Here is a 13,281-nt window from a genome sequence, read left to right as displayed (position 1 = left end):
CTGCTGAGGGGAGCAGCGGGCGGGTCAGGAGAGGTCTGCCGCGCCATGTGGCCACCTCCGGGGCAGGCGGGGATCGAACTCATGCGGAAGTGGCTTAAGTTTCTTAGTGCTATGCTTTAACCTGCTGCGCCACCAGGGAGGGCCCCACGTTTTTATCTTTGAAAAAATAAAAAAAGGTAAGCCGGCAAACGAGGTCATGTGGGGAAAGGCAAGACCAGTGACTTTGGCATTGGGGTGTAGCGAGGGACACAGCACCCCTGCTCCCACGGCGACCGGTCCTGGCATTTCAGACAGGCTGTTCTTTTTCAGTGATGCTTGGCTGTATTTAATGAAACACTTGTTTGCAGATTGCCAACACAGGAGAGGAGAAGAACTGGCTTTCTCCCACCATTCCGAGTGCTCTACCGGGTCCTGACAGAGGGCAGGTGCGGGGAAGTGCGCGAATTGGTTCAATAGAAGTTGGACGTGATGTGGGGACTTTCAGAAGGAAATGGATAGCCAAAGAAAGGTTAAACTGGAGTGTTTTTATTCCAGGTTTGCTGAAGACTAGAAGGTCATGAAAATGTGACAGGACAAAAGGGCGTGAGCCGAGGACGGCATGAGGGGCCTCGCAGTGAGGCCTCCGTCAGAGCCCCTTGTGTCCCTGGTCTTCGCAGGTCAGGCTGTTCCTTCCTCGGCACAGGGAGGGCACATGTCCCATGCGGGTCTTGTGACCTGCCTCAGTGGGGAGGGGGTGTCAGAGCATCCTTCCCACCCTGCCCTTCCTCCAATTCCTTCAGCTGACACCAGCACCAGGGACTTTAAGGGGCCCAGTCTGTGTGCTTGTTTGGAACCAGTTACGTCGGGCCAGCTAGCCGGTGTTGCAGCACCCACCTTCGCCGACCTCCAGCTAACTGAGTATGGCACCAGGAGTCCTTCCCAAAGGTTCAAATCTTACCACGCTCCCTGTCACGCTTGGAGAAAGCCCCAGTCCTTTCTTATTGTAGTCAGATCCCCCCCATTCTGCAACTTGTTCCCCAAACATCAGGAACAAGTGGAATTAAACTCTAACCACTGACTGACTGACTGATTGTTCGTTCTCCTCCTTACCCCTCATGATCAATGCTAGCTGGCTCCACCTGAGAACTCGAACTTGGTTGTGTCACTTCCCTGATAAACATTCTCAGTGTCCCCTGGGGCTGGCAGTGGCCTCAGAACAAACATCTGCTGGTGGCTGAGAAAGTAGCCGTCTTGGGGAGAGCCAGACACCCGACTCCTGGGCCAGGCCTCCCTCGGCACCAACTCTGCCTGGGGGTGTGAAGCCCTGGCCTCCCCCACATCCAGCACACCTGCCATTTGGGGAGCCAGCTGTTTTGGGGTGTCCATCCCACCAACTCCTTGATGAACATCTCCGATAAACTGCTCTTGTAAAGATATGTCTGGTGGTTCGTTTGGCTTTCTGGGCGCAAGTGAAAGGCCCAGTGTGGCTGTTTACGTCAGCCCAGGCAACTAGGGCCCTCGGACTTCCCCCTCATCCTCCTCCCTTACTGGGCACCCTTCTGGCCTGGCGTCTTTGCACTAATGCTCCTGTAAAACTGATTTTAAATGAAATGAAAAGCCTTTCCTTCATGAGCAATCTTGAAGAAGTCACTTTAAAATTGACTGCCTTTTAGGCAGTAAGACAAAAGAATGACTATACTTAGAAAGTCATTCTAAGTATAGTGACTAAAAGAAAACCACCCAGATTACTGTTTTCCCCTCTCTGAGTTGCCCAAGTCATTGAAAAAGTTGATACAAAATGAGAAAGACTAGCCAGATTTTTGTAACTTGGAGTAAAGGAATTTCCATTTCAAGTGTTTTCACTTTTCCACAAATTTAGTTTGCAAAATTTCAATATAAATCAAATTTACAAAGCCCCCTCCCCCAACCAAAAGCAGACGTGACCTCATCGACCACACTTGGCTTCCGCGTGCTGCACTTTTATACCACCCGATGGTTTCCAGGATCATTCCAAGTCCCTCAAAACCACATTTTGCAAAACTTGGGAGTTTTAGGTGATTTGGCAAGTTTCTCTGTAAAAGACTTGACATGTCACCTGACAAGCAGCAGCCCTGGGGAGCTAGAAACAGTAGCACAGAATGCACCGAGGATGGCCTCAAGCCCTCGGGGATACAAACCTGGACTTTGTGGAAACGTCTTGAGCAGGTTGGCTAGACAGACCACTAGGCCTTCAGAGTTTGGATAAAGGAAATTAGGTGGGCTAAGGGAAAAGATCTGGTGGAAATGTGGAGGTCTGTAGATGCTGAGGTAAAACGTGACAAAATGATAACCATGAAGTTTTTCAAGAGCCAAAACCAGCAGTGATCACTTAGCATGCTTGTCGTTTAACCAGTTTCACAGATTGGTCCCACATTATTTGCTGAGGCCTGGAAGACATTTGGTTCACCAGGAGAATGTTGGGAGATTCAAGACAGAGGCTGGGGACTTCCTTAGCCAGATTAATGTTCGCTATTATGTAAGCAGAAGTACAGCTTTAGACCTGAAAAGGGTCACAGAATGCCAGAACTTTGCTGTTCTGGAACCGGGAAGCGAGTTCCACAGGTGATAAGGTGGCACTGGGTCCACACAGCAAATGTGAAATGCTGAGACATTCTGGAAATGACTCCTCCCAGGTCTAGTGGTCAGACGACTTGAAGTCAGTCAAAGTTACGCAAAACTTGCCTCTTAACCCAGTAGCTGGGAAGCTTCACCAACGCGCGCCGTCTTTGTGGCTCCACAGAACATTCTTCAGAAAGGAAGAGTGCCAAGCCCAGCTCTGCTTCCTCTGCACACAGGAAACACCCTTGTGTCTTTAGACCAAAGTTGCCTCACACCAGGGACCCGCTAAGAATAATTCTATTTCTAATGTCAATGGTTCGCTCAACCGACCTGTACAAACTACACTCAAACTTGTGATAGCTGGACCAGTCCCCTGAGAGGAACGTCTGTCAGATTGCTTCTGGCTTGGAATTCGCACTTCAATTGGCTAATAAGCTCGACTGTGGGCATTCTGATTCGTGCTAACATAAACCTTATCTTCCCTAAGTCCCCCAGATATTTACCTTTCTGATTTGCTGTCCCCAAAAGCCTAAAGTCCCCGTACTTTGTCTTGTTACTTCCTACAGATTTTCTGTTGTTTGTGAAAACACCACGCAGGCCCAGGTCCCAACCCTCCCTCGAGATTCCTGTCCCTGACTTTCTGCTGTGTGTATTACGTCAGTGCTAACAAAGTGTTCCTCTTATGGGTCTGTCTTTTGTCAATCTAATTTGGTAGCAAGCCTAGGAAGGTTTCTCTCTCCCTTACAGACTTAACATGTCCTGAGAACAAGAAGCCTTCCTAACATCAAAACCAAAAGTCACAGTAACAAAGTCTACCCTTTAAACCCTTTCTGCTCGTTGGTGCTTAGAAACAAAGAATAAAAAGTGAACTCAAATTATTTGTTCCTACAATTGTGTGTGTGTGGGGGGGGTATTTTAAGGCTTATTTTTATTTATTTATGCACACAAGAGCTGGGGTACAGGCCAGAGTGCAGATGTGAGAGGACTCACTGGAGACAGAGTGGGGAGCAGAACAGGTGGCTTGCCTGAATCCCACTGCTGAGGGGAGCCGCAGAAGACAGGAAGGTCTTCTGTGCCCTGTGGGTCACTCCCTGGCTGGGGAATCAAACCAGCTGTAGTTTGATAGTGCTGAGACTTTTACCGTTGCACTGCCAGGGAGGCCGCAATTGTATATATATTTTTAAAAGTTTACTCTGGAGAACTTGTGGGAAGAATAAAGATGTGAAAAGCATAAGAAAAGAGCATTTGAACTGTGGAGTGAGTTACAGGGGGGCCTCCCTGTAAAATGAGGCGTCAAGAAGATGACAAAGCTCTAGTGTCCGATGTCAGGGGACAAACGCTTTATTCCTGTTGTCCACGGCCCCACGAATAGTTTTCAGAAGTCAACACGTGGCACACTCAGGTGCTGGAGTCAGAGGAGGACGTGGGCGCAGCCCGGGCGGGGTAGCCGATGGCTCCCTCGCCTGGAAAGATTACAGCATAACATCCCCTTCTTAGTGCCGTCAGAAGGACCAAGTGGCCCATTTCTGAGTAGCGCTGAACCCCAACTGCAGCTAAAAATAACTTGGGGAATTACAAACGGAAAGGTTGGGGGCCAGGTCACATCCCGCCATCTGCTTGAATGGCTGTGCGTGGGCCCTTGCATCAGAGAGCGCTCAAAGTCACCCCGTGAGGCTAACGCCAGGACTCCAGGCCTGCCCAAGCTATCATGAGCTCAGTGACTGTACGGCACAACGCGAACAGTCACCCACTAGCCCCAAACTGTCAGTGTTTCGTGAAGGCCGCGTGCACGATGTGCCATAGCACACTAAGGGCCGGTACAGACAAAAGGTGTCCGCCGGGGCGCTTTATAAGCACACCCACTTGCTGTGGTACCACTGCTCCCCACACTCATTACAGGTGACGTAGGTCATCATATCTTCACCTGGGTTTGAATTCTGCACCCAACCTGGCAGGAAGAGCATGCCCCTGGTGATCATGGTGACCTGGCAGTTGAAGCGCCCGCAGCGCCCGCACCTGATTTTTGTGGTGGGTGTGCCCTCGACGGCGCGGGGCAGGGACCGAGCCTGTATGCAGGATTCTGTGTAAGATGCCCGCAGCTGCTTCAGTTCCTTGCTGGCCATTTCCAGGACGGTCATTTCGGCAAATTCTCTCGGGGACATGGCCCCAGAGAGCAGGTTTTGTGATAAGTGAGGGTTTCGGGGGTTCCTCAGATTGGCAACCTTGCTTCGGATACAAGTTTTGTACTTTCTGAGGTTCTTTGAATGAAGGGCAAAGATGTGCTCTTCAATTTCTCTTGCAAAGCCCACCACAGCCTGGGGCTGATCTGAGGAGGAGGCTGCTAAGGCTTCAAACAGCAGCTTTGTGCACCGGGCTCTCAAGGGCCCCCCGGAATCCAGCAGCTCGTCTGATCCCTTCCCAGGGGGCTCAGGGTCGCCCTCCTCAGGTTTCGTCTGCCGGGGGCTGTTCCCCGGCACCATCCCACCCGTGGCTTCTGCCAGGGCCTCTGGAGATGACTGCAGAGAATCAGAGCTGGGGGTGGCTGGCACCTCGTCCTGACTGGGGCCATGAGAAAGTCCTGAATTTCGCTCTTTGTTTCCACCTGTGGGAAAGAATTCTGGGCTGGCCCTGGCTTTGCAGCAAGGAGCCTTATAAAGAGCTCTCCACTGTGACAGCAGACACTTGGCTTTCTTCTTCAAAGCTGCTGTGGGGCAGGTTCTGAGGACTCTGTACACCACCCTCACCACATCTGTCTCCTGCAGGAGCTCCTTGGTCACAGGGAGAGTATCCAGCTCAGCAAGGTGGTCACCAAGATCCTCAAAATTCCTTCCAGACAGCAGTCGCTCAATAAGGGCAGCTCGGGCAGCTACCTCGTTCTTGTCAGCCATTTTCTCAGTGAAAGGGAAAAAAGAGGCTTCTGCTTTCTTAAGCTCGTATCGGCCAGTTACAGCTTCCAGAGGGCGGCCCAGCTAGCACGCAGGCCACCGTGCCGGTGCGGGCTTTCTGAAAGGCATGTAACAACGGGGCGACATGTTAGAACCTGGCAAGGTGGCATGGTTTCATTTCCAAAGCTCGCAGTTGTTAAAAAAAAGGGGGGGGGGCACTGCAGACTTCACTTCTGCATTGACAGCTGCTTAAAAGCAGCTTGCTGGAAGATTTCCCCATTCTAGTTCGACAGATCAGTGATCTTTCCAGGCCTACATGAGTCTAATCCTTTGGGTGGAACTTGGTTGATGGGTCAGAAGAAAAGTCACACTGGTGCCGGCCCACGGGGAAGGCAGGCTAGGTGAGGCCTAGCCCCTTTGCTTTGTTACCTGTTGCAAATTTCCTGTTATGTGAAGACACCACAAAAGGCAAGGTCCCCACACTCACATAGCTGAACTACCTGCTGATCTTATGGGAGCTTTGCGCGGTTCATTTCTGAGTATAAGGAAACGAGAACAGGGCCAGCGGGGCACGCCAGTGTCCTAAAGACTAAAGAAATGGTGAGTGAGCTGGGTCGGGGGGCACCGAAGGGCCCGTCAGCCAACCAGTCACTGTGCCGACACCTGGGTTGACGTCCTCGCCCTTGAGTTCAGTTCCATTAACGTTCTTGCTCTAACTTTGAAGGGTAAAAAGTTGCTCAATGCCTGTGTGTGTGACTCTCACCCTGACCAGGTAAATGTTTACTCTGCTTCACCGGCCGCTCTCGCTCCACGTGACGCACACGGCCTCTCCTACGCCGCCCCTACGCAGCACCCGCCTGGCCTACATGTGAGCATACGTCTTGCCGGTAGGGCGCCGTCTTTTCAAAATCCTGTGGACTCTCACTTACAGGACTTGGCACTGAATAACCACCACTGACCATTCACAAGCTAACGACACTGAAGGGACCGCAGACAGGGCTAATGCAGTCTTCCCAGGAGCCACCTGACAAGTATGTAAAACTTAAAGGCCTGTACTCGTGACTCTACGTCTGCAGCTTTACTTTCAGGACATGAGATACAGAGGTACACTTGGAAGAATGTTCATCAAACTTAGGAGAAATTGGAAGGTCCCAAATGGCTACCGAACGAAGGTACCTTCCAAGGATGATGTGGTCACCGGACCATTTGACACGGTGTTTTTAGAGACCATTTAACAGAGTGGGAAAACAGTCGCAATGCTCGGGGAACGAATCTGGAGGTAGAGTCACATACACGAGAAACTAAAGAGTGTTACCATGTGGCCCAGCAGGGCCGCACGTGCACGCTCGCAGCAGCACTGTTCCTAACACACACCGAGTGGAAACAAGCCAGGCCAAGAACAGAAAAGTGGACCAGCTTCTCTCTGCAGTCAGAACACTGGTCTTGCGGCACCTAGGCTTGCAGCATCGCTTTCACTCGGTCCATGCCGAGTCTGGGGAGTAAACAGAGAAACCCCCTCTCCGAGTCTGACCCGAACAGGAAGTGCTAAGTCCCGCTGGCCACGATTTTGAGGGTCCCGCGGGCGGCGCAGCGCCACAGGCACAGAGCAGGTTTTTGGCAGTCTGGGCAGGCGGGCAGAGGAGCGCCCCGAAGCCCTCCGTGGCTTCTTCAGGCACTAAGTGACCTTTCTACACCACTTGTAGGGAGGCGACCAGGTGCAGGGCAGGCGGGCATCTAGCAAACCCTGACTCTTTCTGGGCTCTCCAGCATCTCTTCTCTGGTCTCTACTGCACGGCCCTCTGCTGCCCTTCCAGGTGCCATCTCTGGGCTCAGGTGTGCCCACTGGCGCAGGCCCATGCGCTACTCCAGGTGTCCACAATCAGGCACACGTGTGAGACAACCGCGCTCTCAGGCTATGGCCAGCCACTGGGGCCTGAGTTCGACCCACAGCGCAGCAGACCTCTCCTGTCTCCCCGCTGCCCCCTCAGCAGTGGGTTTCAGTAGAGCCGCCTGTTCTGCTCCCCACTCTGCTTCTGGTGAGTCCTCTCCCCCATCTCTGCCTGTGCCCCGGCTCCTGCATGCACAAATAAGGCATTAAAAGACCACAGGTGCTGATCATTGATGCTAATGGCAAAAGGGAGGAGAAACCTGATGGCCTCCAGCTCCCCTACAGGCGTCCCCTGCTGAGCCGGCTCTCAGGAACCTAGATAGGAGTCTGGCTTTAGTACCACTAGAGGGAGCCGGAGAGGCCAACCCAGTGGTCACTCTCAAGAGTCTCTAGGCCACTGGTGCTGGATCTTCGATGGCATCATCTCATTTTCGAGAACCAGTATTTAAAAATCTTTTTTTTTTTTTAAGTTTCACTTTTAAAGACTGACCACATTCTAAACGGTCTTCCGAAGGTCAAAAGCTCAGGAAACAGGCCAGGTGAGTGAGCGCAGAGACGGGAAGCGGCCGGGAGGCCTGGCTTTCCCCTCCCCGGTGTGTGCCTGAGCTGCGGGGTCTGAAGGGAGTCGAGCAGTCCTGTCACCACAAGGTCTCAGCCGCGCAGGCCACCGGAGCCCTCCACACTTGCTGGAGGATTCCCAGCAAAGAGGGGTTTTGTAATGGTCCACGGCGAGGCTAGGGAAGCAGCGGCCATGAAGCCTGCCGGTTAATGAGACAGGTCCCGGGTGCCCACGAAGAGGTCAGGCAAGATTTACCTCAGCTGGGCGCTTCTCAGCAAGGGCCAGAATTTCCTGGGGATTCCAGGGGGGTCACCTGGAGCGTCAGGGCTTCAGCGCCAGGGCAGCAGCCATTCTGCTGTATCAGCCGGCCCCCCGGGGAAACCTCCAGGTGTGAGGGGTTCGCGTGCAAGCGCTTCGCTCGTGTCCTCTCACTTACTCAGCTCGACTGCTATCTGGTGTGAGCTTTCTGAGTGTGGTAACATACACACCATAAAAACGTTACCATCTTAGCCACTTTCCAGCAGATGGTCCAGGAGTGCTAAGGACACTCACCATGAGCAACTCCAGATCCTTTGCATCTTTGAAAACATGCCTGTGCCCTTAAACACCGCCCCGCCCCTTCCTCCACCTCTGCTCTCTATGAATTTCACTACTTTAGGAACTTTGTGCAAGTGGTATTTTTTTAGATTTATTTTATTTATTTATGCATACAAGAACGGGGTGCAGGCCAGAGGTGAGGGTGGGTAAGAGGGCTCCCCAGAGACAGAGTGGGGGGCAGAGCAGGTGGATCTACTGAAACCACTGCTGAGGGGAGCAGCGGGGAGATGGGAGAGGTGTGCTGCACCCTGAGGGTCACGTCTCTGAGCGGGGATAGAACTGCAGTGGCTGTGGACAGCTTCACAGTGCTGAGACTTAACCGCTGCGCCACCAGGCGGCCGCGTGCGTGGTAGTATTTTTTGGGACAGGCTTATTTCACGTGGCACAGTGACCTCCAAGGTCATCCACGGGGTTGCAGCGAGCATCAGAATTTCCCTCCTTTAAAGGCTGAATCATATGCCACTGAATGGACGGGCCACATCTGGGTGTGCATGAGGCTGCCTGGCGTGGGTGTCGGGATACCCCTGGAGACCCTGCTTTCAATTCTTCTGGGCCAATAGCTAGAGGTGGGATTGCTGGTGACAGGGTGATTCCATTTTAACTCCTGGAGGAACTGCCATGCTGCTTGCCACTCGCCTCCATAATTTAAGCGCCATTTAAATCCCGTCAAACGTTCTCTCCCCGTGGGACGGGCGTGTGAGTATCAGCATTTATCGCCCTCCGAGGGTCTAGTGTGGAAGCAGCGGGACAGAAGAAGCTGAGGACTCCGCCAGCGGGCAGCACTGCCGCGTTATGCCTGGAGTTCGGCTCGCTCATGCTACACGCTGACTGTGCGCCCGGGACTTGGGGCGCGGAGCCTACAGAAACTGGCCTGCGAGAGCTGGCGGCAGGGCAAGGCACAGACACGAAAGCGGCTTTTCAGGGCCAGACACCAGCTCCTGAGGAGACACACCGGAGGCACACGCCTCCCCGCCCCCACCAGCTCTGCTGGCTGCATCTTACCTCGCTCCGATTAACAGCACTTGCTGTTCTCAGCAAAACATGCGCCCAGTTTCCCACTGAAACTGCCCTTCAGGGGCTCTCTGCTCTCAGGTTGGAGTCCACAGTCGTGCCCTTGGTCAGATGAGGACAAGGCCCTGCCGGCAGTCTCCCTGACTCTGGCACCAACCAACAGACCCCACCCATTTCACAACTCTGCGCCTTTGCTCCAGGAGCTCCTGGCCTGCCTCTCACCAGGTTTAGTGCTCAATCCTGTCTGCAAATCCAAATCACAATCTTTGGTAGAAACTAAACAGCACAACAAAAACCCAACACCCAGACCTGTCCCTACGTAGCCTGAATTAGCATCCCGGAGGGTAGGCCTGGGTGTTGTTTCAGCTCCAGGTGATTCTGTTGCCACCATTGCTCTGAAGGTCCGTAGCACCACCCCCTGCCTGTGTGTTAGGACCTGCTGTCAGCTCCCGAGAACCGATTCCAGCCTCTGGCTGAGCCAGCTCCCCATACGTGTTCCTGCACTTACCTATAAGGCAGGCACATTTCTGGAGCAACTGCTCCCGCCATCCCTGCTCAGTGCATCTCAGTCCTCGTCGTAACCCCAGACAGGTGTAGGCCTGTCTCCACCTGGCAGAGGGACCCTGTTAAAAACATCAGATGTTTGCACAGTTTTTGCATGATGAATACTACACTGAAAAATTTCTCTCACTGCGGGCCTTCCCCACCAGACCCACCAACCATGAGACAGCGTCTGTTTTACTCGCTGCGACATCCCTTGCCAGTGCAGCCTGACTCGGCGGACACTTTCTGGTTAATTGGTTGAAGAACATCCTAGATGGCTGCTCCTCTCTGCTTGGGAGCTTCATTTCTTTTCACAGGAGACCACCTTGCTCCCCCCCTGGCACCTGAGCCCAGGGCCCCTCAGCATCTTTCACAGAACCAGCCTCATCTCCCCTTCAATCATTAAAAATTTCAGTTAAAACAAAAAACAAAAAACACAGCAGGATGTCTACTGTAAGCTCCCTAGAGGGCCCTGGGTGTCAAGGCATTTGGGGACCAGGAGGGTCAAGTTCCCAGAAGTGAAGGGTGAGGGCCAAGTTGGGTAAGTTTCTTGACCATTCTGTGCTTCAGTTTTCTTCTCTATAAAATGTGGGGGTGATGAGGAATCCAACATCTTTGGATTAATGTGAGAACGACACAGTCCTTACAGAATGGTTAGAACCGTGCACGTCACACAGTAGGCCTGACAGACAAGCACACAGGCCTACAACAGAAGGTAGATTCAGAGATTTACCACACCAAGCTTTGTTGTAGAGCAGTGGCCGGCAAGCTTCTTCCATCAAAGGCCAGAGTAAATGTTTTAGCCTTTGCAGACCAGCCAGGCTGTACTGATAGCTTAAGTCTGCCGCTCCTGTAGCATCACCCAGGTAGCATAACTGTTCCTATAAGTCTTTTTGTCCGAGGTAGCTGGATTTAGCTACCGGTGAGAGTGGCTGACCTGTTTCTAGAACCAGGCAGTGCAGAATATATTCGGCCAGAATAAGAAAAATCTTCTAGTAGCCACCTTAAGAAGCCAGAGGTAAAATTGTAATATATTTATTAACATTTAACCCAGTGTATCCAAAACACTGCCATTTGAACCTGTCTTCAACTTAAAGAACTGTGATAGTCCTTCTCATACGAGTTCTCCAGAACTGTTTTACTCTCTGCACACCTCACATGGGCTAGCCATAGTTCGAGCTCTCAAGTGCCTCATGTAACTGCTCCCGTACTGAGCAAGAATTAGAGCCCACGCTAATGTAATACAGAAGACCTTGAATACACACCTATACCCCTAGCTTCTAAACACCAATCACAAACTGAGTGTATACAGTGCCAGGAAGAGTGGGCCCTACGTATCTGTTGACTGAACGCACATTAAAAGCTCCTCACTAATGACTAATACCACAGTGTGCACAAGATGCATTAAAACTGCCTAAACCCTGCGAAGAGACTAGATCAAAATGAAAGAAACGGTCCAAAGCTGGTAACAAACGAACAGTAACCTGGATCTGTTTGGATCTGCAGGTCTCTTCAGGCGCTGTGGACATTTTGCGGCTCCAGCAGGACCCACTACAGTCCCCTGGGCGCCCTCCCTCGGGGGAGAGATGGTACCTAGTGCTGGCAGGGGCGCCGCTTGAACGCTGCGCGAGCGCGCATTCATGGGGGTCGTCCCGGCAAGGAGCGAGGGCCCGCGCCCAGCCCGAGGGCCACTTCTGGCCCCGCGCCGGGAGTTCTGTGGTGGGGTGGCGCGCCTAGCAAAGCCAGCGGCAAGCGGGCTCCGGGGCCATCGGGCACCAGCCGCCCCCAGGGACGCGCCCTCCGCGGGGCCGGCGGCTGGAGGACCCGGATGCGGGCGGGCGTGTCCGGGCCGCGCCGGGATCCCCTGTAAATAGCGGCTCGCGGCGCCCCCGAGCAGACGCCGGGCCTGGCCGGAGCGGGGCTCACCGAGAGGCGCGGAGCGGCCCGGCTGCCCTCCGAGGACGGGCGTCCGGAGGGGACTTCCGGTTTCCAAGGCGGGACCACCGACGCGCACCAATGCGGGCCCGCAGACGGGAGGCTCTGCGCATGCGTGCGAGAAGTGGCGCCTGCGCAGAGCGCAGCGGGCGTGGCGCTTGGGCCCCTGCGGCGCGCTGGAGGAGAGGACGACGCGGGGGCGAGGGTAGGGCAGTAGGGCAGGAATGGACAGAAAGGAACCCACGAATGTCTTGGAGTGGCCAGATTTGTCGAACTACTCAAGAATGTACCCTTTATTTTGCACCCTTAGCGTGCATCTGTTGCTAAGGAAGTAACAGTGGACACTGACTGAGCTGATGTGCACCCTGCACCTCTCACCTGTGCACGTTCTTGCCCTAGCAGGTCTGATAAAACCAAAGTGCCGGTAGCCCTAGAGAATGTGGCAGCCTTCTTGACTGATTCGCTCCTTGTAAGGTAACTTGAAGGAAGTTTCAAGGAAGCAGGGCTTGCCCTGGATTGGATGCTTCCGAAAGCCGGGCGATTCGAGGGTTGTAATCAATCTTAGCTGGAAGGCAGGCAAGGGAGACCACGATTAAAGCCGTAATTAGTAAGGCAGCAGCAGCAATTCCATTTTCACAACTCAAACACTGCAGATCCACCCGACATATAACCTAAGAGACTTTTTAAGTTTCAAAAGGCTATAAAATGATTCAGTCAGAAAAAAATAAAAACGAGACACTTATCCATGTGATTTCTTGAGCAAGCTGGCCTCCCATCGGGTATAAGGGGAAACAAAATTTTCCCCTCTTCATTGTCTCGACACAGTGTCTGCTGGCACTCTTTGCTGCCCCCGCCCCCTTCTCCCCAGAGCTGGAACATCAGGCTTGAGCAAATCCCGTAGCTCGTTAATTTTCAAGAATGGGAAATCCTCCATGTTGTGATAGGTTCCTGGAAATGCAGCTTTACGTGGAATGATACATAATGAAATCAGGTCCTGGAATATTGTCCATTTTTTTTTAGGGATTTTTTTTTCTCACCAGAGTCATAATGACACAGTTTTGACAGTGTAAGGGAACAGTGTGAATTTTTAGGTCAAGTCCGTTGTAATCTAATATCAAAGGCTCAGTTAACCAATTCAAGCTCTGACCTCCCCTCAACTCAGGTGCTCAAGTGCTACCTGTAACCCTGAGTGTGGCAAAGGCTGGCATGTGAATCAGTTTCTTCACTCCTTGCTGAATCCTTCCCCTGCTTCCTCCACTATTTTCTGGTCATTCCAAGTAGAAGGC

General features: G+C 52.8%; 2 protein-coding genes across 2 annotated transcripts in view; both read right to left on the bottom strand.

The window, feature by feature from the left end:
* The window catches only part of RAB9A (RAB9A, member RAS oncogene family), a 40,009-nt gene extending 29,917 nt beyond the window's left edge, over positions 1 to 10,092 (bottom strand). Inside the window, exon 1 of the mRNA XM_012730365.1 lies at positions 10,026 to 10,092. The gene's annotated coding sequence lies outside the window, so the exon portion shown is untranslated. The remainder of the gene's footprint in view (positions 1 to 10,025) is intronic.
* On the bottom strand, positions 3,734 to 10,114 carry TCEANC (transcription elongation factor A (SII) N-terminal and central domain containing). Its single transcript, XM_004689854.2, has 2 exons — positions 10,026 to 10,114; positions 3,734 to 5,580 (listed from the first exon to the last, which is right to left on the bottom strand). Exon 2 carries the CDS (start codon positions 5,463 to 5,465, stop codon positions 4,425 to 4,427), a length of 1,041 nt encoding a protein of 346 aa, XP_004689911.1. The 5' UTR covers positions 5,466 to 5,580; positions 10,026 to 10,114; the 3' UTR covers positions 3,734 to 4,424.
* Positions 10,115 to 13,281: the final 3,167 nt, after the last annotated feature.

This window comes from Condylura cristata, unplaced genomic scaffold (genome assembly GCF_000260355.1).
Source record: "Condylura cristata isolate star-nosed mole 26May11 unplaced genomic scaffold, ConCri1.0 scaffold00027, whole genome shotgun sequence".
Lineage (NCBI taxonomy): Eukaryota > Metazoa > Chordata > Mammalia > Eulipotyphla > Talpidae > Condylura > Condylura cristata.
This window is presented reverse-complemented; position numbering and strand designations above follow the sequence as displayed.

What these genes read in the sequence shown, in the direction of transcription:
- TCEANC (XM_004689854.2), bottom strand. Translation starts at nt 5,465, where the DNA reads ATGGCTGACAAGAACGAGGTAGCTGCCCGAGCTGCCCTTATTGAGCGA.